The 26,989-nt window shown below is 37.1% G+C and overlaps 1 protein-coding gene across 1 annotated transcript in view; it reads left to right on the top strand.

Moving 5' to 3' along the window:
• Positions 1 to 24,668, top strand: part of VPS50 (VPS50 subunit of EARP/GARPII complex) — a 97,652-nt gene extending 72,984 nt beyond the window's left edge. Inside the window, exons 22-28 of the mRNA XM_064444614.1 lie at positions 2,185 to 2,265; positions 14,251 to 14,399; positions 15,504 to 15,600; positions 15,743 to 15,901; positions 18,275 to 18,396; positions 21,389 to 21,578; positions 23,012 to 24,668. Of these exons, the coding sequence (XP_064300684.1) occupies positions 2,185 to 2,265; positions 14,251 to 14,399; positions 15,504 to 15,600; positions 15,743 to 15,901; positions 18,275 to 18,396; positions 21,389 to 21,578; positions 23,012 to 23,131 (918 nt within the window). The 3' untranslated portion in view covers positions 23,132 to 24,668. The remainder of the gene's footprint in view (positions 1 to 2,184; positions 2,266 to 14,250; positions 14,400 to 15,503; positions 15,601 to 15,742; positions 15,902 to 18,274; positions 18,397 to 21,388; positions 21,579 to 23,011) is intronic.
• The last annotated feature ends 2,321 nt before the right edge of the window (positions 24,669 to 26,989 follow it).

The following is a 26,989-nucleotide window of genomic DNA, read 5'->3' as shown; positions in this document are numbered from 1 at the left end:
TGGCCATTTTATGGAAAAAACTTAATTTTATTTTTCTTTTAACTATAAGAGGTTATGTAGAATTGGTGATGAGTAAAATTACTCTGTGGATTGTCTAATGTTCTGCTTACTAGCCGTACTAGGTCATCAATTTGTGGAATTTAGGTATCTACCAGTTTGCATATAGAAATAGAAAAAACTTCCGTGAAGTAAAGCGGTTATACTGATGAGTGACATGTTCTGTGTGAAGTCATGACCTTCTGTCCCTGTGGAAAAACATTGAGCAACAATCTTTTGGTGACCATTTTGTTTGTTTGCTGTAGGTTTTTCCCCCCTTATACATATGGCTGCACAATTCTGGCTTCAGGCTGTAACTGATTGCCTGATAAATGTGGAGTTTATCAGTTTCCCTGCTCTAGGTGTCCCTGCTCAAGCAGGGGAGTTGGCCAAGATGACCTCCAGAGGTCCTTTCCAACCCCCACCATTCTGTGATTCTGGGAGTTCTTGATATGTAAAGTTTTATGGAAATTTAAGTTTGTTTTTACATTTCCTTTTCATATATGTTTCAAATGCGAAATTGTTATTTTTTAGAAAGAAAGATATCATTACAGAGTAAGTAAGTGAAAGTTACTGGTAGCTATTGAAAATTAGTAATTGCAAGGCAGAAGGAGAAAGAATTAGTGGAAGATCTCATGATGTGTAGTTTTGATGGTGCAGGTGCAAATTTCTTAAAATGAAATTTAGTGGCTGAAACTTGCAAATACTTTTTAAATATGTATATTTTTTTCCTTTATGCAGGATATTTTTTCTGCTTGTTCTTACCTTAACAGGGAGAATAGCCAGTCTTGAATTTGCAGTCCTTACAGCCATGTCTTGAAACACTACTATATGATGTCGAGGAGGAAAAAAAGAGAATTCAGGGTGTGTTTTTTAAAGGGGAAAAAGTTACTTTCTTTTTCACCCATACACCTGCAAAATCAAAGGCAGTTTGGAACTCATACTTCTACAGTAAAAATGTGAAGAAAAACACAAATTTTTTTTGTAAAAAAGCTTACTTCATCTGCAGAAAAACAAAGGCAAGAACACTTCTTTTTATCAAATGTGGACATTAGGATAGTGATTTATGTCTCCTAGACCAGGTTCTAGATTTCAGCAGAGTGTACTTCCAGTAGGAACTCAGCTCAGATGTAAATTTTCATTAATATATAGGAGGATTGGGGCAGATGGATATTTCAAGTCAGAAGCGTTAGGTGCAGTAAATGGGGACCTAAACTACACCTTTTTATATTTAAAAGGAGCAGATGGGATGATATGAGCTTGAACACTTCCTTCCCTGATTTAGTGCATTGAAAGGAGGTCTAATAATATAGTGTACAACACTGTTCTATTATTCAGTAAATTGCCTTTTGGTGTGAATCACATACCAGAACTGGGTTCAAATACTTGCAGATTCTTGACGTAAATGTGCGTTTCTTAGCTGTCCCTTTTCCACTTCCTTTGTTGTGTTAGTTCTTTTTTTTTTTTTTTAATTGGAAGTAGAAGATAAGTAGCTACATTAATTACGCATGTCAAATCAGACCCTCAGCTGGTATAATTCACTGCATTTACCAGGGAATCAGTGTAGCTGTATTGATTTATCCCAGCTGAACATCTGTCCCATAATAATTCTGAGCCGTGAACATGAAGATGGCACATTTCTCAGGTAGATCTGTACAAGCATTGAGTAATAAGGACTGTTTTATAAAGATCAGTGGATATAATTTTACATATGCAAGTTAGATATTTAATTAGGAATTACAAGAAATTGGTCTTGAGAAGTCAAGATCATTTGGCTTGGGTGTGGTGTGCGTGCAAGTCTCAGTGGGAGCATCGTGGTGCACCATTGCCCAAATAAGTAAGAAAATCCAGCGTCCTGCACCCAAATACAGTATTACAACAATAAAAGATAGTGATAGTTTATTGGTATGAATGGTAAGCTGTCATCTTCATGAAAGGTCCTCGGGTCATTCTTCACACCAGTGCAGTGTTGAGTGCCATGACCTCTGTTGATTTTCTTTTCATTTCGTATGGATGCAATTATGTACTAAAACTTGAATGTAAGTAAATTGTAGCTAGTGTTTACAAACTGAAGTTCTGCTGTATCACTGTAAAATTTAAACCAGTGGGTTTTTCCTTCTGAACTTAAATAGAATGTATTTCTTCCAGTTTGAATCAACAGGACTGGGCCTCAGTAGCAGCAGATTACGCACCACACTGAACAGAATCCAGGAGAGTCTGATTGATCTGGTGAGTTACTGGATTTTGTTAATGCTCAGTGAAATAGAGGTCTGTGCAGTGGAATAGAGGTCTGTGTAGGAAATATAGGAATTTTATTTCATTGTGGCTTTCTGTTTTTTATCTCTCTTCATATTCAGTGTCTTTAATGACAAAGGCTTTAGTTTCATGGCGTATCATGGTGTAGATATCATTATTGTATGAAATCACTTGTTTCTAATACACAACAAAACTAATTTAATAACTTTTGCTAGATGTAACAACAAAATTATGGATTTAAATCTTATATTACGGTTCATATAATTAAGATAGGCATTCCAGTATTATCCTTATTAAATAAGATGTTTTATAAAAAAACCCCAACACAGTAGATGACTCTCTTTTTTCAGTAAAAGAATAGCAAACAGTAAGCTGTCCTGAAGATCATTCACCTTTCAAGATAATAGAAGTAGTATACCAAGTCCTTTGTTAAGTAATTTCTGAATTGTGGGGAACTTTCCCTCATCTATTTTATAAATTATATCCCATTGGCCACTTCGTGAGTTATGTTCAAAATATGAAAAGTAAATATGGTGCTTGTGTCATACTGGTAGTAGATTACTGTCCTTCACATCACATTACAAAGGGTAAAAAGGAGACTTCAGGTAGATTTTGTGGATTCAACTGAGTAGTAGAGTTTATAAAGAAATACTGCTAAGAACTATCAAAAAATGGAAATTTGTAGTTCTTTTTTTCCACATAAATATAAAACACTTGAAATATTATGAAGAAATTTCCTGAGAGTATCATAAATGGCTTGTATTGTAGTTAATACCATGGAAGCTGTAGGAAGGATTTATTTTCGAAGGCTTCTGCCTTTGAAAGAAGTGGAAGACAGATAATCTATTCTGACTTTCACAAGGATTTGGCGCTCCACAGATTTATACTTTATGCCTTTTTAATACCTTGAAGTATTATATCAAATCCTAAACTGTTCTTTCAGAGAAGCTTCTTAAAGGGTTTTGGAGCCATTTCTCATAGAGTCAGTAGAGGGAGCAGAAGATAACTAATAACCCCAGGCCTCTGTAAACCAGAAAAAGACTAGTCATATTGATATTCATCTCAAAGGCAGTGTGTTCAGAAAGAAAAATTAATTATAGGAAGATCTTACAAATGAATCTGTTAAAGATTATGGAAAAATGGCGAGTTATAGAATTAGTTTTTCACACTTACTCTGTAGTCACCATTCCTGACAGTGCTTTACAGTCTTGAATCTTTTTTTATCAGTCAATTTTAAAAATGCCATTTCTAGGAGTAAATTGGAAAAATAACATTATTTCTTTTTCTTCCTCAGTCATTTAACAATGCTGTTACAGATAATGTTAGTGTCGATTGAAATTAATAGCCATGTTCCAGGTGAGATTTGAAAGGAGAAAGAAATCTTTGCTAACTTCTGTTAACTTAAAGGCATTCCATGAGGTTTATTAATATCATATGAACTTATGCTGGTCTTATGCTATAAATGGAAATTTTTCACTTTTTGATTCATAAGGAAGAAAGTCATCTGGGTATTTTTATTCTTTGCTTATTTCTAAGAGTTTATGAAAATTGAGGTTAATCTTTACCATGTCATAGTATTTCTCATGATTGTATGGACTGTTCCAGACTGTTCTCAAAATTCTCCTCTTTTATCTTAGATTATTGTAAATTGCTTTCTGAAAATACTAATGTTTGTGTTGTAGGGTTCATTCCTATGGCCTGTTGGGAATTTTGGTTTTTTTTTTTTACATTGTCTTCTATTCATGGTAACTTTATTAAGGACTATCACTTCTGTCGCATTTCAGTTCCTGATGGCAGCATCTTTCAATATTTTATTTTCATAAAGATAGTCTGAATTTGATAGTTCTCAATCTGTGACTAAGGGTCTGCCAGAAATGCATGTAGATCAGAATAGTTCCTCTAACCTGTCAGTGCCTGTGAAGGCTGAGCTCTGTGATCTTTGTCTAGAATTCATAGTAATTTAGACTGGATCATTCCTAGCTTTCCTCTTGGACTTTGTCCATTCCTTTTTTGAGAAAGCAAGTGGCTGAAGGCCTATTTATTCTATATTCATTGTTAGGAGAAAGAGGAATATTTGGATGGTTTAGAGGCTGTCTCCTCCAGCTTTTTGTAGACTTTCTGTAGTTCCTGTCTGGGACTGAATTAGTGCTATCTGATGACATCAGATACCTTTTAGGGTACTCCTTTTATTATTCAGCTGGATTTTAAGCTTTCTTTCTGAATGAAAAAGTAAAGTAGAGCCAAGCTGCTGTACCATTCTTTCTTGCATCTTTCTAGCATCTTCTGTATGAAGAGTGTGGAGGTCAGTTGGATTCATTCCCAATAGGACCTTATGAAGCTGTTCTATTCCAAGTTTATACTTCCCTATCATTACAATGCAAGAAGTGTGTGCCCTTTTCATATATACTGTATTTACAGTATATTCACCACACTTGAGAGAGAAGTACTGTCCTGGTTTTCAGTTGGATCACTGAGAGACAGAGAGTTGGGTTTCTGATTCTCAGTCACTGAGCAAAAAGGTTGCAGCAATTTAAAGCGCTTCCTCTCCTCTTACCTGCATCCATCCTCATGCATCACATACCCTCTGCTTCTGCTGGAGAGTCCTCTAAGCAGTACTCAACTATAGCTGAATCACTTCTGTTTCACAATCTGATACTCCATAGCAAAGCCAACTCTACTTTATAAACTGCAGCAAGTCCACCTGCAGTTTAGATTAACGTTTTAGACTGTGAACAGGAAGTAGTTGAGGTATGAACATGTGTTCAGTCATGTTAACTTCACCGGAGGGCAATAATGTGGCATCTCAGCTGTGATACATATTATTCGATGTTTGTATGCTGCTCCTACACTGATATAATGATAAACACTATAATAAACAAAAAAAACCCCAAACAACAAACACCAAATCTCATCACTTCAGTTGGGAAAAAAGTGCCCCTCCTGCTCATATTTATGATAAAAAAAACATGTTTGTAATTTGAATTTTTTAAAAAATGTGGATGTTTTGTATGATGTTATCAAAATAACAATGGTGAAAGGATTTTATGATGACGATGAAGTGACTTTACAAGATTGAGCAAGCATGTTCTTTAGGTGCTACTGCTTTAGATATGCTTCCTGTTTAAAACTCTTATAAATATACCAATATTGAGGTTTTGTCAGCTATGGCTTTTGATCTCTGCACTGCCAATATTGGTACTCGTCTAAGTATGGTCTGAAAGTTCTTTTGATACAGAAATGAAATAGGTTTCATGAAAAAATAAATAAAAGGGGCTTACAGATTAGTGAAACTCTCTTTGTTCGCTTTCTTACAGTAAGTTACGTGGAAGTGTGCTGGGAGCTTACAGTGATTGAGTAACCAGTTTTCTGTATCTAAGCTATTTATCTTTGCCTTAAGGAAATACTTGTAGGCTAACTCAAAAGTATAAAAAATACAAGCATTTAGAGTATTTTTTTTAAAGCAGATTAGGGTGCAGTTTCATTTCTCAGAGGTAAGAGAACAATATGACTTCCAAAAATTTTTTGGCTACGTTGTACTGAACTTCATATGTGTATCTGAACTTCATATTCAGGCCTTTCCACAGCCAGTACAAAATAGCTTCAGTACAGATTTCTGCTATGCAGCAGCTTCAGAGCTAATAATTTGGATCCTCCAGAAACAGCACTCTACATGCTGTGTTTCATTCATACCAGCAGGATGTATTAAAAGGAAAACACAGGAGAAGAGTGAAAACGGGAGGAAGAAGTGCTATTGTTTCAGCCTCGTTTATAATGCTAAGGTGCAATTTTGATTAGGCCAAACACATCGAAACAAGTGCCTGTTTCTGAGCTGCCTACATCTCCTCACTGACAGTTCCCTGAGCGGGACGTGGAGACATACCTACACACATTCAGTCCTGCGTTTCTCATTTCTAACAGGAATGTGTTTTTGCAACGGTAGTGATGTTCATAATAGTCCACTGAGACCAATAAGCCCCCAGGTAGGTACAAGGCATCAATCAGATTGGTGTGATCTATGATAATTGGTGATTCGGAAGGGAAACCTTTACTTCTGATTCCTTGCTTTAACTGTCTCTAAGCAGCTTCCTTATGTTCACAAAATGTAACTTAGTCATGGTACAGGCATTGCCTAGACGTTGTTTGTGAATGTCCTGTGTATGCAAATAGCTGCCTTGGGTGATACTGCTGCTTCCAAAAGTGAGATTTTTGGGGCAAATAACCATGGAATGCCTGTAAATATTTCATTGCAAACCGCCTTGCTGTAATAAAATTGAGATTTAGAATGAAGTTTGTTAGAGTTGCTGTGCCTTACAGCAGTAGAAAATAAATCACTGTGGTAAAGTATATAAGTACTGCAATGCAATGTATAGAACAGTAGATGGAAAGAATCACTGATATAACGAAGTATTGGTTAATGTATTTTAGATTCTGTCTTTAGCTTTTGGGCTCTTTCCCCATAAAGTATATATCTTTTGGCAGAGACAGTAGGCTAGAGATTGATGGTGCTGAGATGGAAAATGTAGATTTTACAGTCGTACAAATAAATTAAGGAATAATGGGAGGAACAGGTTTTTTTCTTCATGCCTGACTTTCCAACCGTTTTGGGTTTAACCCTTTGATGCTGAGGAATGGTACGGTTCAGTTAATGCTAGTCCCAGTTCTGGAAACAAACAATTCAGTTTTACTTGAAATGTCACAGCACAGTCCTGCATTACTTAGTGTGGACACGTTCCCTCTTAGTCCTTGTTTGGCGTACCAGCAGCAAGCTCTGGAGAGTCTAGGCTGTGGAATTTGTTACTTGGCATGGCAGTGCCTAGCACAGGATGCTGCTCATAAAAGACATAGCCAAGCTCCTCACTGAAATGGTAGTTGTGAGCTGTGATTCTTGGTGAGGTTTTGTTTGACCAAAGATAATTTCTGCAATTTTTACAATCCTTGTTTGGTGTCCTGCTCCTTCAAAGGAAAAAATAAAAAAAGGCTGAATAAAAAAGAAAAGACCAGAGAATTTGTGGGTTTTTTTCTTCCTCTCTTCGAAAAGATTCATACAACATACATAATGACAGTATTTAAGGTGGTGTGTGGATTGCTTGTCAAAGGAAGACAACTCTGCGTATACAAAAGAAAGTTCTGACATGACAAGCACTTCGAAAACATGCTAGGGCGTTAGCAGCTGCTTTGCTTCCTCGCATTATTCATTTAGAGCTCTTCATACAACGTTTTTTTGTTTGTTTGTTTGTATTACCCAAGTAGACTGGAATGATTTACTGAAGTTTTCTAGCTTATTTCTTTGAATAAATTTTCAGGGTTTTGCCAATTGCTTTGTCTCCCTTTGGGCAGTCGCTGAGCCATCTCATTTTAGTCACTGCAGACTCTTGTTGCTGGGCACCCAAAACCAGGACTATTCCTAGTCCCAGAGGAGTGCAGGTTTCCACAGAGTCGCAGCTGAGCACCTGGGAACCAGCAGCAGGTCCTCCTGAAAATCTTTATTTGGATAAGAAAAATTCTGCAGTAGAAATGTGCGTGACCAGACCAGATTGGCTTACATGCTTTTGGTAGTGGTTCCAGTTCCCAAGGGTGCAGCAGCGGGCATGCGTTTCTGTGGAGGCTCATTTTTTAAAATGTATTTTTTTAAAATTATAGTTTTAAAATTATTTTTAAAGTGTAATTAATGACTCATTTTCACAGTTGTCTATCAGCACACAGTAATTCCTGATAGAGGCCTTGTTGCATTAGGTTAGACAAGGTAGTAAATAAACTTGCTAACTTTTGGTAATTTTTTAATGCAAAAAGTGTGCCATTTAACTTTGCATTCTAAGAAATTAATGAAATGTAAAGATCCCAGAAGTTTCCATGCAAATTTAACTGAAGTCTGTAACTGAAGTCAGTGGGACTGACATAACTGAGGTTTGGGCATGCTTTTTTTTGTGACAAAGAGCATGGAGGATCCACACTCTTGAAATCAGAAACCTCATACCTACTGCAAGGCAATGCCGATCAACTCAATCCTGGGGCCGGTGTGAAGTGCATGCAAGCTTGGGGATCCCTTGCATGGCACTTCATAATGCTGTAAAGGTATCATTTGCCTGCAAAGGATTGTAAATAAATACAAAATTAATAGCATGGTTTCTGAAGATGATTTGCTGTTTAGTTTTTAATGATCTGCTGCCTTAAAGTGTGTTGAGTGGTGACCGTTGTAGTAGCTTACGTTGTTTACATTTGATTTAGTTTCCTAAGGGCTAGGTTGAGATTTACCTGCTTTGTAAGCTTTGTGGCCCTCAGCAAGAAAATACTAATCTTTCAACTTAAAACGCAGTAGGAATATTGAAAAGTACCTTTTTAAAACCTAAACACATTTACATCATATTCAAAAAACACTGTTTCCCTTGAATACAACGTGCTTTTACAATTGGCTTTACCTGTCATTTTCAGCATCAAGTTTCAAGAACTATTAGGGATGCATAAGTTTAAGGGGGAGGAAAAAAACTGACTTGTTGCTTTCAGTAAATTTCTTCTAATAAAAAATTCTTGTATATTAAGCAACTGCTTGGAGTTAGTTGAGCTGTTTTCAGACAGCCTTTGGATACAATAAGGGGTTATGCTTGCTTTGATCAGTGTTTATTTTCTTGTACTCTATGCTCACCATATTACAGGAACTATCAATTACCACTTCATAAACAGAGATGATAGAGCTATCCTGTCTTAGGTAAACATCTGTGGTCAGTCTGCTTTTCCTTCTCCATCAGCGCATGTCAAGTTCCTGGTTACAGGGTCGGTATGTCAGAGCTGCTGTAGGGTGTTCGACTGCCAGAAACTTTTCAGATGATGCGATTTTTTTCCATGCCTTTCAAACACCGCTTACTACTTTAAGATCAGGATTTCTTCAGTAGCATTTAGAGGTATTGCCATTTGCTCATAGCAGAATCAAAACTAAAATTGTTCCTATTGTGTATGTATATTAAATTAAAACAATTCTAAAGCTAATGTCTTACGCAAAAACTACTAAGTCAGGAGAGCTCAGTTTGAAAGATTATTGGTTGTTAGTGTGATCTGCAGAACTGTGTGCTGGGGACAAGTTGTGGAGTTTACTAGGTTTTGTTTAAAGTTAATGAAAATGGATGACTATAAATAACTGTCAACTGTCTCCACCATAAATGGCAGATAATAAATTATTTTGGTTTTAAGTTCTGTTGGATAACTGAAATGAATGCATGTTTCTGAGCTCACAATGAGATCAGACCCCTTAAAAATGTGTCTTTTGCAAATTGCATGTCAAACTTTTGACTTAGATAATTAGCTTAGGTAGTTCATACTTCTGATTTAGATTATTAGTTTATAGTCTCTTCTTCCCACTAAGATGGAAGGTCTAACAGAGGTTTGCCACTGGGTTCAGCCAAACTACTGAAATGAAAATGTTCTCTTGTTACTGAAGATGTTTTCTGGAGGAAGAGATTGAAGAAGAGTCTTGTTCTTTACACAGATTTTTTTTTTTTTTAATTCATATTCATTAAAGAATTTCTTATTGGGAATAAACAATTTGGTAAAGTCAAATACCCAACAAGCAATCAAATGTTATCATACTCACACTTATTTGATACCCGTTATTTGCGAACACATGCCTTTCTGCTGTAAAAAAGGGTTCCAGATGAAATTTAATTCAAAGAGAGATATCACATAAAGATAATTCCCAAAGCATACACTATAGCTCATACTGCAGTAATTAGCAACCCTTAAACAAGTAAAGCAGTCATAAGTCTGCTTTAACAACTTCTCTATCCTGATATTTTCAGGCCTTTATAGCAAAGCAGCGTTTATAAATAATTGCTAGTTGTGTATGCCAATCATGTGTAGCATTAGAAAACTCAGTTCTTTTCCTATGACAATATGAGGGAGTTAGGCTAAGACTAGAGAAAACTGAATAGGTAAGGCCCACTGTAAGGTGTCTGCACCGAATGCTGGTTAACCTGTACTGATGTGCCTGCTACAGCTGATTTGGTTATTGTTCAGATAAGTTTGGTGCCTTTGACGAAATCTTGTTTTCTTTGGGCTTTTTTTTTTGTTCGTTTGTTGGTTGTTTTTTAATCACTGGGTTTTTTTCCTATTTGGCAATAAAGGAGAAATGTGCCTTGTTGTTTGCATCAGTTCCATGTGTACCTTGAAATTGTTTTATCAAATCTATATTTTGCCCAGTTTGCTTACAAGGGTGTTATGTAAGCTGTAATATGTCTTAGATATATCACAATTGTGCTCTATCAGCAAGACCTGCTACTCTGACACAGGGAAAAGCTAAGCAAGTTTGTTCTGCTTTGGTGTTGGTGTCTGCACGCTTGATGCTGGGTGCTACAGTATGTTCTCAGTGTAACTTGACATTTCTTGAAATTGAAGTTGGGCTGGCTGCTGTTTAATTTCCTGACTCCTCCTCCTCCTCCTCCTCCTCTTGAGGTTGGCATCATTTTGCCCACTTTTAGTTTTACGGGACTTTCCCTGATCTCCACTGGTACTCGAAGGGAATCTCTGACAACAGAGATTGTCTTGCAGATTTTGTTAAATTACTACTGGAAGGGTTAACTTTAACAAGTCCAATCCACTGCAAAACATCTGATTACTTTAAATAGTCTGTAGCCTTTTTTCCTGTTCCAGCTGAACGTTTTGCCCCTTTGTTGTCACTTTCAGTTATTTGATCATTTCTGTTAAGGCTGGAGAAGAAAAACCACATGCATCACTGAAACCCTTTCAGAATCATCTTATGCTTTTCTTGGCAGTTTGCACACCTGCTGTTTCCTTGGGCTTCCTTTTTGCTATCAACATCCTTTTACAGTGCCTGCTTTTTAGAACAAGTCAGGAGAATGAAATGCTCATACTGTGTTTGGCCAGGATATCTGGACCAGATTTTGACTCCCTGGTTGAACCCCAGCATGTCTTTGATTTAGCCAGTTGTCTCACACATTTTCAGTCTTCAGATGCAACACAATGTTGGCATTTAAAAGATGCACAAGATACTTACCTTTGTGGGAAGCAGGCAGGTAGAAAAAAAGTTGTTTAAAATGTATCTCAGTATTGAAAAGACAGGCAATTTTGAAGTGTGAAAAATACAAAATTAAATTTTATGTTGTTTTTCACATAATTTATGATTAGTCTTTGAAAGAAACAAAGATGTTTCTCTGTGGCTTACTGTCTCTCCTTAGAATAGAGAATTAATTGGTGGGCTGTGGGTTTCTTTTCTTTTATCATATGTAAACATATCAAAGCTTCTCTTTTTTTTTCTTGGTGGTTTTTTTTTTGAGAATGTCATGAAGTGAAAAAGAAAAAGAGAAGGCAGACAAAGAGTAGATTTTGATAGTTAATCAATTGTGTCTTTGCCTCAGTTAATATTTTTAAAGAATTAACCGTTATGCCTAGGTGATTAGATGTAATTGCCTGTGTGCGCTATACCTGTGGATGTGCTAGGTAGGTATCTTCAGAGCTGCCCAAAAGATGTTACATGAGTTTTTGCAAATATCCAGGCCTTTTGGCTTGCTTTTCCATTCTGATAGACTCAGCAGAAGGCAAACTTCATGGTAATACGAAATGTCTGGCCAGTTTAATTGCAAATTTATCTGGCTGAATGGGAACACAGCAAAGAAAATTAATTTTTTTGGTAACACAGTGATATGGCTAGCTCTTACAAAATTTCCCATGCTTGGTGCAACTGTATCTGATAGCATTTACCATAAGCTTCTTTTAGACGTTTTATCTTCCCCTCATTGATCTAATTCTGTGAGCTCATTTAGCGCCACAAATTATGTGTTGATGTTATTGCTCAGTCAGCAGTCTGTTTTTAATGTCAGAATTTCCATGGGGATCTTTCAAGGCTCCCTGCTTTATCTGCTTTCTGCTTCTGTAACCTATTATAATTTTATTTTCTTTTATTAGAAGTCTAAAGATACCTTCCTCACCCTTGATAGTGAGAGCTCTGCTTTCCAGGTCTGCACTTCATTCCATCTGCTGTAGCCGATATTTATGTTTATGTTTGACGTCTTCGGGAGATGCAGAACTGGAAGAGCCTTTCTGAGTTAGCAAATCCAGTGCCTTGTTGCCTTGGGCTGTCACATCACAGGAGGCAACTGTCAACTAAAATCCAAGATGGTTAAAGTGGAAACTGTCCTTCCACATGTCAAACCATTTTTAACAGCTTGGACACTATTATCTTCCTGGTTGTCTTACATTCTTAACGTCACTTTTGGCTTGGCTTTCATCCAAGCAGTACACACATTCTGGTGCTGCTTTGTCTATAGCAACAAAGTTCTGTTTCACTTACATTCTCACCAAGTCCCTACACATTTTGACATAATCAATTTTCACCTATCCTGCCTTTAATTGTTGCAGCGTAACCACAATGGGTCTGTCAGATATTTTGTTAAGAGAATAACCTTGTTGTTGTTCCTTTTTTCACCTGATCATCTGTGCAGTACCTTTTCTCTTGGCTTTTCAAGATCTATAATGCATATTATTCTTGTTTCAGTCCTGATACTTAGAATGAGTTAGACCACAACCTAGTTCCATCAATGTTTCTAGTGCTCACTCCTGTCCTTTTCTTAGGCAAAACTGTCTGAAAAACATGTGCATAGCAATTATTCTATTCTGTGTCACACCTCACAGTTGTTCTCTGCTGTGAAGCCTAGAAGAAACTCCTTGTGACTGTTGTGGTCAGCCTGAGTCTATTTTTCTTCCTCCTGCTCCTGATTCTTTAGTTCACTGCAATTTCCTCTCAATTTATTTCTATCTGTAATTGGAAGGGCAAAAAAAAAACCCAAACTGCAAAGCTGCTTTATTTATTATCATGTTTTTGGCTTCATTTTTGTCCAGTTTTATAACAGAATTATGCTGATATGGTTTTTGAGGCCAACCATAAATGTTATGTGTAAGCATTATTGTTGTCATACTGGTTTTGTGTTCATTTGTTGTTTTACAGCAGATGTGTTGTGCACCTGATCTTGCTTTTCAAGAATTATTTTTACCGCTACTTTGTCACTGTATTATTGCACAAATTTATTTTCATTCCATACAAACAGGCTGATTTCTTGGGTCACCTGTCTGGCCACAGAGCTTCTATCCCAGGGTCATGGAAGGCTCTTACTTAAGAAACCAGTGCCATATCATGCCTTGATTCTTTACTTCTTCTGGGTTCTCTATCACCTTTGCTTTGTAGCATTTCTCATGTTTTTAAAGCCTGTGTGTAAGCAGTAAGCATGGTATAAGTACTTAATCTAAAATCAGAGCTATGTTTATATTTTCATGTCCTGATGTGGTTTTGGCAAAAAGCCAAGCTTCAGAGGCTGTACATTTGTATAGCTGCTTAGACCAATATGATAGCTCTGGGAATTTCTTCCTTCTGTGATTCCTCTTCTAGCTGTGACTTGTACTGATACTCCTCAAACGTAGAGGTAGGGGGTTTCCCTCCTTTTCCTTTTGCCCTTTTGCCCCTTTTTTTTTTTTTTTTTTTAGTTTCTATTTGTTTTTTTGTTTTGTTTTCCATTTTTTGGGGGGGAGGTCTTTTTTTTTTTCTAATTTATTCTCTTTTTCTTTTTTCCTTTCCCTCTCCTTTTCCCTCCCCTTTCTTCCCCCTTCTCCCACCCACCCCCCTTGAAGGGGGAGGAAGTCAGTCTCCCAGTAGGCAGTTGTGCTAAAGCCTGCGTGGGTGTTAAGGTGTAGTAAGAAGCTTTTTTGGGTTTTGGTTGTTTTGGGTTTTTTTTCCTCCCCTCAGATTGATATTGATCTATGTGATGTGATTTCTTTTTCACCTGTTTGAATACCACACTGTTCAAATAGGAAACTCTGTAGTTGTCTTTTGATTCAGGCTTGATTTATATTACACCTGAGAATTAGAAACATTCCTTCATCTTATCTATCATCTGAAACTGCTCAGCTGGAGCCTTTCTTGCTGTTTTTGTGGTTTTTCAGTTGTTCAATTCTTTGTTTTAGGAGGTCTCTGCGGATCCCACGGGAACTCTCACAGCTGCTGAAGAGAGAAAGGAGAAGGTGCCAAGCCCACATCTCAGTCATCTCGTAGTTTTGAGTTCTGGCAATTCACTGTACGGTTTGGCAGAGAGAGTGGTGGCCACGGAATCACTGTAGGTTATTTACTGTACACTGCATTTTGTAATCACTGGAAGCTATGGAAGTCAAAACCTTCTTGAGGCATCAAAAATTCCTGCCTCTAGGAGTGATTTTAAATACGTGTGACAGAGGTAGTTTCTTAATTAAAGGTAGTGGGGCCTAACCATGCGGTCTAACCACCTGCACAAGCAATAAAATTTTACTGCAGCTGGTCCAGTAATTTGTGACAGTACAAGGCCAAATCTAACAGGAAAAAAGTTTAATTTTAAAAAGGCTAATGGGAGTATTTTATCTGTATGGTTCACTTAGACCTTGTATTAAATACTCAGATGGTGGTGGCTGAGACTCAGAACTGCTTAGTTCATATTGGTTTGGCTTGGATTGCAATGTTCTTTACAATGGGTAGCAGTTTACCTGTGAAGAAGAGATTATAACAAGCAAGTAATGCAAAACTTACAAAGCAGGTTTTATTTGGTCAGAATAATAGTAAGAGCCAGGTAGGAATTATTTTTTTTCCCCACGCACAAGATGTTACTTAAACATTAGAAGTTCATTTTAAAACGAATTTTAAAAAATGTATTTTCAAAGTAGCTTATTTTCTTTTGCATTCATTTATGTTTAGTTAGAAATGTATTTCTTTGTTATGTTGTTATTAACAAATCCTACCTCTGAGAAAGAATCTGATCTCATATGCTGTCTTTTAAAGGTTCACTAGTATATAAGAAATTAGGAATGTTATTTTGGAATTCTGACATGGATTTATTAATTTTAATGTTGACTGCAATATGGAAATTACAGGATACTTGTCCACTGACTTTACTAGACTTTGGATCAGACTTTTGGAGTGTATCCTGAATAAAATAGAAATATGAATTGTTGATATTCAAGCCTTAGTCTCTCTATTCAAGTGTTTTCTTGTTTGCAACCTAATTTTAAAATTGTCAGAATTGAGAATACTTGTTGATATGCTGGCATGAAACTGATATGGTTTTTCTCAGGACTATATTTTCCAAGGTTACATATTATTATTGCCAAATATGTCAACTGTAGAGTAAAATTGTACAGGGACATGTTAAATGTTGCATTTAGTTTACAGTAAATTTTTTTTGCTTTCAAAGGGTATTTCTGGCTGAGCAGTTTGAGTTCCTTCAGCCTCATCTTGATGCGGTGATGCCAGCTGCCAAGAAGCCTTTTCTTCAGCAGTTCTATTCTCAGGTCAGAATTGTGTAAATCATACCTGATTTTTAAACAAAAGGTTTGAAACTTATACATTATGGTGCAAATACTTGTACATCATAGTTTTATTTTGCTCTAATTAGCCAGAAATTAACTGAATTTTATTTATATTCTGTTTCAGACAGTGTCAACTGCCAGTGAGCTACGTAAACCAGTTTATTGGATTGTTGCTGCTAAAGCCATTGATTATGAACAAATGCTACTTCTCATGGCTAATGTGAAATGGGATGTGAAGGAAATCATGTCACAACACAATGTATATGTAGATGCTCTTTTAAAGGTGAATACTTTCTGAGAAATGGTGTGCTAGAATTTATATAAACATAAATTACTGTAATACTTCATTAAAGTACCATGGTTAGAGCACCCTGACAAATGGTAAGTTGTTTTAAGGAGGTCTGTCCAGAATTTTCATTATTCTTGCCGCTGGCGGATCGGTTTCAATGTTGATTTTTTTTTTTTGACTATGTGGTTGGTGAAAGTGATCACAAAAGGTTAATGAGTTTCATGTCTAAATCTTGGGAAACGTGTAGTAAATGGAGTAACATTGAGGAAAACCCAGTGGCTTGAGAGTGTTTTTTTTTAAAAAAAGGCAGTTTGCTGGTCTCCATAATTTTAGTGGTTGTCTTTGAGATGTATCATAGGGGCTATAGGTCAAACCGGCGCTGATAATGATCATGCACTATCTAATTGAAGTTGCTATATTTAGAAGTTAGCATTTGAAAAGGAAGGTAAAAGGGAAGTTATTCACCCAATTTCTCAATTGCATTCAGTAGAAGTGGTTATACAATTGCTGTGTCTTATGGCATACAGAACCAGCTCTTGGGAGAATCCTTCTCTCGTCATTTTATATATGCCTAGAGAATGTTTATAAAGGTCTTTAGAAGGCAGTTCTGGAAGTGGTAGAATTATACTAATTCTTACAGAAAAACCAAAAACTTTCTTTTAAAGCTATGTCAAGCATGTATCACAGAAAAAGTTACGCATCAGTGTTGAATAACAGTTTTGATTATACCTTTGTACTTTGTAGCTGTTGTCTGCTTTAAAAAAAATCAATGCAAAGAAGGGAGAGTCTGATAGAGGATATATCACTGCACTGAATTTGACTGAATCTTTGTGATTACCCTTCTTTATGCTGCCATGGCTTTTTGCAATCAGTTTGTACTTAAAACATTTGGTCTCTGCGGTAGAACTTTTTACTTTTCTGAGTGTGCAACTCCTGATGAATTTGCTTCAGGACAATCAGGGCTAATATAGTTTAAAACCATTTCTGGCCTCTGCATTATATATCTAATAATAATTGATACAGAACCTTTTAGATTACTGCTAAGCAATTAGTGATTTGCTGTGTACCCTGGGACTCCAGAAGTGTCAGATGTAAGCGCAATGTTTAATGTAATAACCAACTACTTTTAGCCATGTGCACGCGTATGCAAAATTCTATACTCAGTCATAGTATGTGTGGAAGCAGATAAATCAGAGAAAGAAGATTGTTCAAGAAATTCATTAACACGGAGCATTAGGCATTCATCTTCAGAAGAGTGAGTTCTGTGCTGGTTAAAGCATGACATTGTGCTTCCTCTTGCCAAATTCTTTCAGAAAATTGGTGTGAAACATGCATTATTTGGTCAGATACTAGGTTAAACTGGTTACTGAGATTCCCTTCCATTTTTTTTCACTTACTGAATTTTTGATGGGGGAAGAAAAGGGGAAAGAAAGAAAAAGAAAGAGGAAAAAGCCACCTAGATTAACAGCCTTGGAATGAAAGCACTTTGTTGGACAAGTATGGTCTTAATAGGCTGCAGCATAAACTGCTTTTGCAGGTTACAAAGAGAAGTTCATTATCAGTCTGTTTTATATTTAAGTCACTTGAGACTTTTTTTTAAATGACAGAGGTGTTAGTCACTGGCAGCAGACTTCTATTTCACTTCATGTAAGTCACAAAATCATTGTAGCAGTTCAGTTATGACTAGTTTGTCACTCAGAGTAACAGCTCAAATCTATCCAGGCCATTGATGTTTCAGGTGGAAACAGGTGCCTTCCCTCAACCTGAATTGGTATCTAGTGTTGCAATATGCTCCTAAACTGTTAGATTTGGACTCTATTCAGTGGGTGCTCTCAGCTACTTTTAAAACACCGGAGAACTATTTAATGCAGAAGGTTGAAGAGTGAAAAGTGGTTACAATATTTCTGAGCTTCTCTTCTGAAAGGTGATGGGGGTAGTATTTAGACAAATAAAGAGATCATCACTGGATTTTCTTCAGTGGCTATTTATTGACTTTTTAAAAAAGTTAAAGATGAGTTTAGCGAATGAGGCAATGAAAATGGCATTTGAAGGATTAGCTACTTGTTTAATTTTCAGAGGTGTCAGTTTCACAGAGAACTACACCTCTGGGGAACAGAGCAGTATTTCCTTTTAAAAAAAAAATTACTGAGGTAATGTTGTGAATGATAGACCAGAAAGTGGTATGCTTTCTACTTTGCACATTAAGCTTGTCTCTAGAGTCTGTCCCTTTTAAGCTTCTCTGCTTTGCTTTTATTTTTCAGTATTCTCTTTCATGTGCATTTCTAATTCTTTGTTGTTGTTGCTACGGGTGTACAGAGTATGATCCCTTTTATGCTAAAGGAATAATGATCTTTCATGTTTCATCAGGAATTTGAAGAATTTAACAGAAGGTTGAACGAGGTGTCTAAGAGAGTCCGTATTCCACTGCCAGTCTCCAACATCCTATGGGAGCACTGCATACGTTTGGCCAATAGAACTCTTGTGGAAGGGTAAGTAGTTCATGAAAGTCTTGCTTTTGGGTACATATGTCTACAATGATAACATCTGTTTTATGGAATTAAAAGTTCTAATTTTGTAGTGCACTGGTAAGCCCTTGCGGCTTTGGGGAGCCTAAAAAAATCAAGGCTTAATGTAGTCGTTAGCAGTTGTTTCACAGAGTATGGTACAGCATTAAACCTGAAGGGGATGGTCTTGTACCTAGATACTGCTGAAGAATCGCATTGTCTGAGTGTTCTACTGAAGCATTTGAAACAACGTAGTTCTCTTTCATAGAAACTTCTACCAGAAAATTATCATTTCCTGACAGAGCAAAGAAGATGAAGTGTAATTGTCACTGTCTCTATGGTGATGCCATTTGTCTTTGCTGGGAAGAAAGATGGGGTTGTCAAGCCTAGCAGTTATCTTAGAGTAGCCGTGGAGCAAGATTTTCCCAAATTCATCAGGAGCAGAGAGGTATCTTAGTTGGCTTGGTAAATTGAGATGACTCAAGCACCCTAGTCAGGAACTGCTACACCCTGTTCATCCCTCCCTCTTAATTAGTGTTCCAGTCTTTTCAGAGTCAATATTGTAGCCTGAGTATTGTAGTCCTTTCATCCTCTGCATTTATTTTTGTGTTCTTGTCCTCTTGCTACATATGTCTGGGCTGTCATCACACCTTATTCTGCATCATAAAGTGTGTGCTGTCTTCCACTCTTTCTACATGTGTTTCCATATTTCTTTTCTGGTTATCTTTACCCTGTGCACTCCCTACTATCTATTTTACTTCTTTCCATCCCACTCTCCTGCTGTCTGCTCTAATTTAGGACCTCAACAACATCCTTCTTTTCCAAGTGTTAGCTGTCTATTGAGGATCATCAGCTTCCACTGTTTTCATCAAGCTGACATTTTTAAACTCATGCCCGTTTCTTTTCGTACCATCCTTTTGCAGTCTTTTGAGATCAATTTCATTTCAGGGAGACTAAATCCAGCCATGACCTCCCTCTGGGTTCTCAATTCCTTCATATGACCTATACAACTATCTTTCCTTTTTGAAATTTTATTTTCCACTTATCATGCCTCAAATCAAAAAAAGTGGAGCAAAAGCATCTGTCTTTTCCTCCCCCCAACCCCCTTTCCTTTCAAGTGGATAACACCATCAGTTGCTACCAAATTCCTCTGCCTCAGCCCTATTGCCTGTCTTGGGCTTGTTTCTTTCTCTTACTTTGCAATCATACTCATCTTCTGTGACTTCAGTGTTCACGAACCACTTAATTCTTAGCTGTGAAGATCATCACTCATATGTCTTGTTCCATGCTGCAGTTTTGGTTCACATTTCTGACTTACCATGAAACTTTCACCTTTACTTTCACATAAGTATTTCACCAACTGGTCAAAGTGGACTGGAAGTATGTTGCTGATATGATTTGTCCTGTGCCCTTTTTTTAGAGTGTAAAGAGCACTCATTATTATCTCCTCCCAAATACCTACCTGCCTTGTAATTTCTCTTTCTTGCCCAGTTGTTTTTTCCCTCACATATCTTGTAGTTTCTTTTGCCACTGGGGAAAAGGAAGGAAGGTATTCTGAACAGCTGACTCTGATGAATACCTTCATAACTTCTTTTATCTCTGAATTTCATGTAGGTATGGAATTAAAAGCCATGAAGGAGGTGTTTTCTCCTCCAGTCAGCCAGACAACTGAAATTGCTCTCATCAGGCTCTTTGCTGAATGAATAACCAACTCCAGTACAGTCAGCCATGTCCTCCTCTAAATTTTGCCCTGCTCTGTCTCCTGGTTCTATGTTCTCTCCTGTTTCCCATCTGGCTTCACTATGTACTAGTGAGAATCATTGTCTAATCTTCTTTGGAGCTCCAGAGGTCTTGTGTCTTGGTCTGGGTCTCCATCTCTCTTTGCCTCTCATTTCTGCATTATGCAGATTCTTTCTGCATGCTAAATGTAAGGTTGCAATTTTGTCTTATTCTTAAGCTGATCTTGCTGTCCATCCAGTTTCCGGCTGCATGTTTCTGCTGCCTCCTTTGCATCAGACCTAATAATTTAGGGACTGTATAATAATTGGGATCAACTTCCATGAACGAATGGAAGACTGAGCTTGCTTTAAATTTGGTACAAAGGAAGAGTGGAAACAGTGGGGCAGGGTTGTTGCTTGTGGCAGCAGCCTGTGAGTGGGCTGGATTAAGTCTATCAAGACACTGTGCCCCAGACCAAAGCTTTTTTTATTCCCTGTACACAGCTGAAATTGGTACTGTTAAGGGCATTGTGATGTCATTTTCTTTGATCTTGACAAATGCAATTTCTTATCTATTTGAAAAACTGCAAAGATTGTTTTCTTCTTTTGTTGCCTATCACCCCACTGTAATCCTTCCTGCTATTACCCTGCCCTAAGCTCATTTACTGTCTCTTCTTTGAGCTCAAACCTATCACCAGGTTTCTGTCAATCTACTCTCATTAAAACATTAACCTCTCACAGAGACTAGCCACTGCTGCCACCCTTTATCCTCTCGTTATTTGGGGGTGTTTTTGAACTAACAGCTTTGTGCCTTTCTCTGATGCTGCCACTATTGGTTCAGCAAGCTCCTGGTGACCATTCTTAAAGCTGTCACATTACCTTTCAGACTTCAGTGGTCATGGTCACTTGACTAAAGCCACTATCTAGTGTGCTGATCAACACTGATTTAATTTCCTTTAACCCACTTCTAGTAAGTTGTTCAATGTAGGATTTTTAGTCATTTGGGATGGGGCAGGGGGCTTGTGGCTTTTTTAGATAGCTCTGGGTACAATGGGGTTCTGTTCTATGAGTGGTGCTAAAACATTATATTAATGCAAATAAAATTCTGCATCAGACATCCTAAGAGGGGTTGCTTTTAACTTAAACCCATAATTATATTCCTCCTCAAGGTTTGAATGAATAAGTTAAACAACTTTGAAAAGTACAATTCATTTTTATTTCCTTCTTATTTTTACTTTCCACTTTGTTTCTCTTTTCAGTTATGCCAATGTAAAGAAGTGCAGCAATGAAGGACGTGCCTTGATGCAACTGGACTTTCAACAATTCTTAATGAAACTAGAAAAGTTAACAGACATTAGGCCTATTCCAGATAAAGAATTTGTGGAGACCTACATTAAAGCATACTACCTAACAGAAAATGACATGGAACGCTGGATAAAAGAACATAGGGTAAGAGTTAAATTTTCATTCTTTTACTGTCTCTTGGGAAAATTCACCATGATGATAGGTAGAATCATGCTAAAACTCTAAATGATCAATGCTTCTGTGGCTTAAAAATTATTATATGCATATATATATATATTCATTTATTATAATAAAATCTATATGTGAAACAGTATAAATGTAAACGTGTGTATGTGCATGTTTTGTTCATTATATTTATTATCATATGAAGTTAGTATGTGTTTGTACTGATTCAACATCTGATGACTGGCAAGGGTGAATAAGCCAGTCACATCTACCTACTGTATCAAAAAATGTAGAGAACTAGAGTGAAGTTGAAAAGATTTGTGTGCTGTTTGGAACATACCAAAGTGCACAACTTGGTTGTCGGGAAGTACAGTTTGAAATCACACCACGAACCTTTACTTTGCCTGTAGGAGTAGATTGCTTAAACTATGTTGTAAGGCCTAATGAATGGGTAAGAGTCATTGCTTTTTCTGCTTTCATTTTATGATACTGAAGCAGGATCAACATTGCTTTCTGAGATAAGTCTTCATTTGTGTTTTTGAAAGCATTTAGCATGCTTTCATAATAGCATCATCTAACAATTATAGCAAGACTGCGTAAGTAATAGTCACAAGCTATTGGAGCTGCCAGTTGTTAAAGTGAGAAGTCTTTTTAAATGGAGTGTTTTGAAATCTGTATTTTGGGATTACTTTAAACCCCACTAGAAATGGATGAAAGAAATAAGTATTTAATATAATTTTTCTTGTTACACGTGGGCCACAAAAGAGATTGTGAGCTGTTCATTGGTGACCTACGTGGAAAAATCTCTTGTTTAAACCTACTGGTGGAGGCTATATTTTGGATAGTGTTAAGTATAAAGGTAGTACTGGCAAATGTGGTGTTTTGACAGATGTTAAGAATTCTCGTCCTAACATTTTTGCCATTTTTTCCTCCTTTATCATGTACTGAAATAAACATTGTTTGGAGACCCTGTAGACAGAAGTATTTAGAAGCTTGTTGGAAATGAGAAGTCAAAATAAAGATCAACTTCTGTCACAATTTGTTTAGAAAAATGTTTTTGTGTTAAAAGCTTATCCCATTTGCATATATATTTCCCACCACCCCTCTCAAAGAATGGAAAATACATAAAAAACTGATTTAGACACATACGTATTCACAGAATTACTTTCTGTGAACTCAGTCCAACACTAGTAAAGTTGTAAGCGTTTTCCATTATGATCTGCCATGTAGCAAAATACAGTTTTGTCTTCTGCCTCAACTATGAAAACTATCCAGACCTAACTTTAAATCTCCCTTGGGTACTGACTGCTTCTATCAGTTGAGAAGTCCACAGTGTGTATGTCTGTTTTTTAATTTTCTATTTTTGTCTGGTGTTTTATTCTGCCATAACATGATCTGCTTTTATTTGCCAGGAATATTCCACTAAGCAGTTGACCAATCTGGTGAATGTTTGTCTGGGATCCCACATCAACAAAAAGGCAAGACAGAAGCTGCTAGCTGCTATTGATGACATAGACAGGCCTAAAAGATAACTGGAGAAAGCTACTTTCCTTATGACTTGTACCTTTTTTCTGTTCATGTGAAGCATGCAGACAAACCTCTCATGTGACAACATTCTCTTAAAAAACATTGTGCATGACCTTTATTACCAGCACTGGAGACGCTCTGAAGTCGCATAATGTTCTAAAATAAGGCTTTTCTAATCCATAGAATTCTTTTCTGTTGTATTTCTTCTTCTTGTTGGTTTTTTGGGGTTTTTTTTGGGGGGGGTGGGTTTTTTGTTGTGTTTTGTTTTGTTTTTCCTTGCCCTTAGTAAAGGGCCACTGATTATGTGTCATTGGTGAGCTGTATATTTTGCAAAACTGTATACTGTAAGTAAAATCAAAATCAGAGAGAAACACCTTGGCTTAATATATAGTTGATGCTCATTTTTTATGAAAGGGGTACTTGAAAATATAACTTCTTTCCTCCCTGCTTTCACCCTCAGAAATTGTGCTTTATCATGGACCAGTGTAAAATGGAAGGAAATGTACAGTATTTGATCGATGTATCTTGCATGTGGATTAAGAATGTAGATCAACTAAATACGCTCATGTTAAAGCCTCTCATCTTCACATGTATGTAAAAATGTCTGTTTATTTCAAGATTAATTTAGTCATATCTAAATGATTGTCTTCACATTAATAGAAATAATAAATGCTGTACACTAATGTGATTTCTTTGTGAGACTTTATTTTCCTGATTCAACAGCGCAAAATGTCATTTACAGTAGAAATTAGTACTGTTCCTTCAATATTGCTTCCCTTTTGTCCCTTTTCCAGTCTTCCCTGTTCCAAAGCAATAATGCCAGGGAACAGGAATAATGTTTTTTTGGCTGAAGTTTTGGATTGATGCTAAGAAAATCTTACTATTTCCTGCTCTGCTGTAGACACCCTGAGTGATCCTGAGTAAAGCAAAATTGCTTGGCTGCATATTAGTCCTAGAAATCGATTTGTCAGAGCATCACTGACTCCACTGAAATTTTCAGATTTGCCTTTTGTTTTCAGTATGTAAAGTTTTAGATTTTTTAAATTTATTATTATTACATAGTAAACTTTTTGCAATGCTCTCTGAGGTAAAATAATTTTAAAAACCTACAATCCACATGTATACAACATAGTAAATTCTCAGTTTCGGGTTCATACTTGCCATTGTACTGTTAACTCAAATATGGGAGAATCAGGACTTACTGAACAACAGCAGCACCAAGTGACAGAAAATTGCCCCATGGAATTGAAATAATTGCTCTTTTCTGTAGCTTAATTTCCTCTTCAGAAGTGCACTGAGCATCATTGTGTGAGTTCGGTGAAAGCCTATATACAGTTTCAGAAGAATGATAGAATTTACATTTTTAATATTGACTCTGTAGTATTCACCTCCCTTGTTCATCTGTATTTTAAAGGAAATAACATTTAAAATAATATTTAACTCCATTCTTTATTGACCATTTAAAACTTGTTTAGCAGCATGTCAATGTATATGTTGATGCTGAATCACTTTCACCCTCATTAAAAAGGTGGTTCAGAAAAAGAACGTGTAGTTCATTTTGATAGTGTGGATTATTGTGTCAGTGTATTTGCCCCGAAGTCAGATCCTGAACAAGAGCTCTTGGAAGAAATAGAAACATGTCAGAGGCCATTTGTGTAAAATCTATTTCAGTTTTCTTCTCATGGACAAAATAAGAAACAGAAATATCTTTACCAGAGATTTGGTGAGCTTAACACAGGGTTAATTTTTCCTGGACTATGTAGGCTGCTGTAATTTGCTTACCAAAAAGGAGGAGTATAAGCACTGGTTGGAATGTAGGGTCAAGGAAGGAGGTGAGCAATTGCATGAATAATTGTCAGGAGTAATTTTTTTGTAGTCCATAGTTTGTCTTGTTATTTTTAAGAAGGCCCACCAATAAAAGAATGTGTAAGATGCAGTGTTAAACTTGTGCAACAACTGTTTGATCTTCATGCCTCAGAAATGGTTGTGTTTTCCAGGGGAACCTCCCCTCGCTGCCCAGGATTGATGCTAAGGGAGAAGCTACATAGCTTAATGGCCTGCATACGCTCTTAGATATGTGGTTTAACTTTTAGGCTGGCCTGCATGGAGTTAGGACTAGGTGATCCTCGTGGGTCCCTTCCAACTCATGATACTTTACATTACTTGGTCCTGGGTGACTAATAAAGCCAAGTTTTTTGCTGAATGTTGGCTCTGGTATGAGAATTTTTTACAAACCATTGATTTTTGAGAATCTCTGTACATCTTCATTCTCCTATGGAATAAGAAGACTCTGTTATACTGCTTTTTCTGCAATAGAGAATGTGGCTTGAAACATCCTCTGTGTTTAATGATGGAAGATAATTGTCTTCAGTCTCCAAGGAGAATGACCAGCACTGCAGATGCGTGCGATGCATCTGTCAGTCCTTCTTTAGCCTAATGAGGAATTTAAATCCTGTTCCTCAAACAGTGAGTACTCTGACATTTGCCAAACTCAGATGGAGCATAGATGACTAGTTTTCAAGTCTCTCGTTAGGCAAAGCCTATCCCTGCCCTGATCAGCACATAACTGGCTTTTCTACAGTCAGGTTCTCTCAGTTGCATCTAATGGTGCTGCTGTTCTCCAAAGAAGCGCCTACTGGGACAAATATAGGCAGAAGCCAATTGATCAGTTGTTGTGACCCTGGTGTAAGATTCAAGTCCTTGCTTTGGAGTAGGTTTAATTATTCAAAGCAGAATGGCATGGATGGGAAAGACTGTCTTGGATCAGCAGCTGATGGGATGGTGCACAGAGCAGCCTTCAGAGGTGTAAATTCAAGTGCCTATTTGGATAGGGACTTGAATGCCCCATGATTTAGAGATGAGGAGCTAGATTTCAAGGTAACTGACTATTGTGGTGTCCCTTGATGCTGTTGGCAGAGAGTCTTCACATGTGTAAAATAAAAGCTTGGCTTACTCCTGATCTGCAATGGGAAAACTTATGCCCTGGCTAGTTTGGCTCAGCAACACCCCAAATGTGGGGTGTAGATTATAGCTTGTGAACACCGCTGAAAGAAGAGTCTCGTTTGTCCCTGCCCCTTTAGAGGAGAAAAAGGGACAAGTGTTCAATAGCTGTCTCAAAGCTGTCTGTGAAAGGTTTGCACCCCCTTTTGATTTTCACAAGTGTGAATGACAAAGGCATGTCTCATAATACCGAAGATGGATTTTACTTAATGCAAAGCTGTGCATGTGGGTTGTGCCTTTGACTTGTCCTGCCGCTGTGGAACTCACAAAATTATAAGGATCCCCTTCTCTGAATGTGAAAGTGATATATTTAGTGTCTTTCCCCTTTAAGACCTTGCTCATGGTTACTGTTTATGAAATTTCTGTATTGCAAGCTGTACTTTGGTAACTCAAACTTTGGTTAAAGTCCATGTTTAAAAACAAAACAAAACAAAAAAAACCCACCACAAAACAAAACAAACCCAAACAACCAAAAAAACCCCTCCACTCTGATTAAATGGATAAATAGTGCTGTCTCTTACCAAAATCCTCAAAAGGCCAAATGTCAGCAGGCACCTGCTTTATTACAAATGATGCAAACAGAGATGGACAAAAGAATGCAGATTTATTGTGTGTGGGTGATGGTATCTATTTTATTTATAACAGCTGCTTGAAACAGCATAGCATAAAGACTAAACATGGCACCACATACTAGGATTATGGTGCAAGTATGGGAATAACGCAATTCGCAAACAGCAAAGTTCCCATGTTTGCTGGCTATTTATGGATATTTGCGAGTGCTGTTTTTGCAGTGCTAGAGCTGTTCTTTATCACAGTAATTCAACACTGGGGACCGTGAAAAAGAACGGCAAAATTCAGCAGCG

Source organism: Phalacrocorax carbo, chromosome 2, assembly GCF_963921805.1.
Source record: "Phalacrocorax carbo chromosome 2, bPhaCar2.1, whole genome shotgun sequence".
NCBI lineage: Eukaryota > Metazoa > Chordata > Aves > Suliformes > Phalacrocoracidae > Phalacrocorax > Phalacrocorax carbo.
The sequence above is the reverse complement of the archived record's forward strand: the minus strand, read 5'-3'. Positions and strand labels throughout refer to the sequence as shown.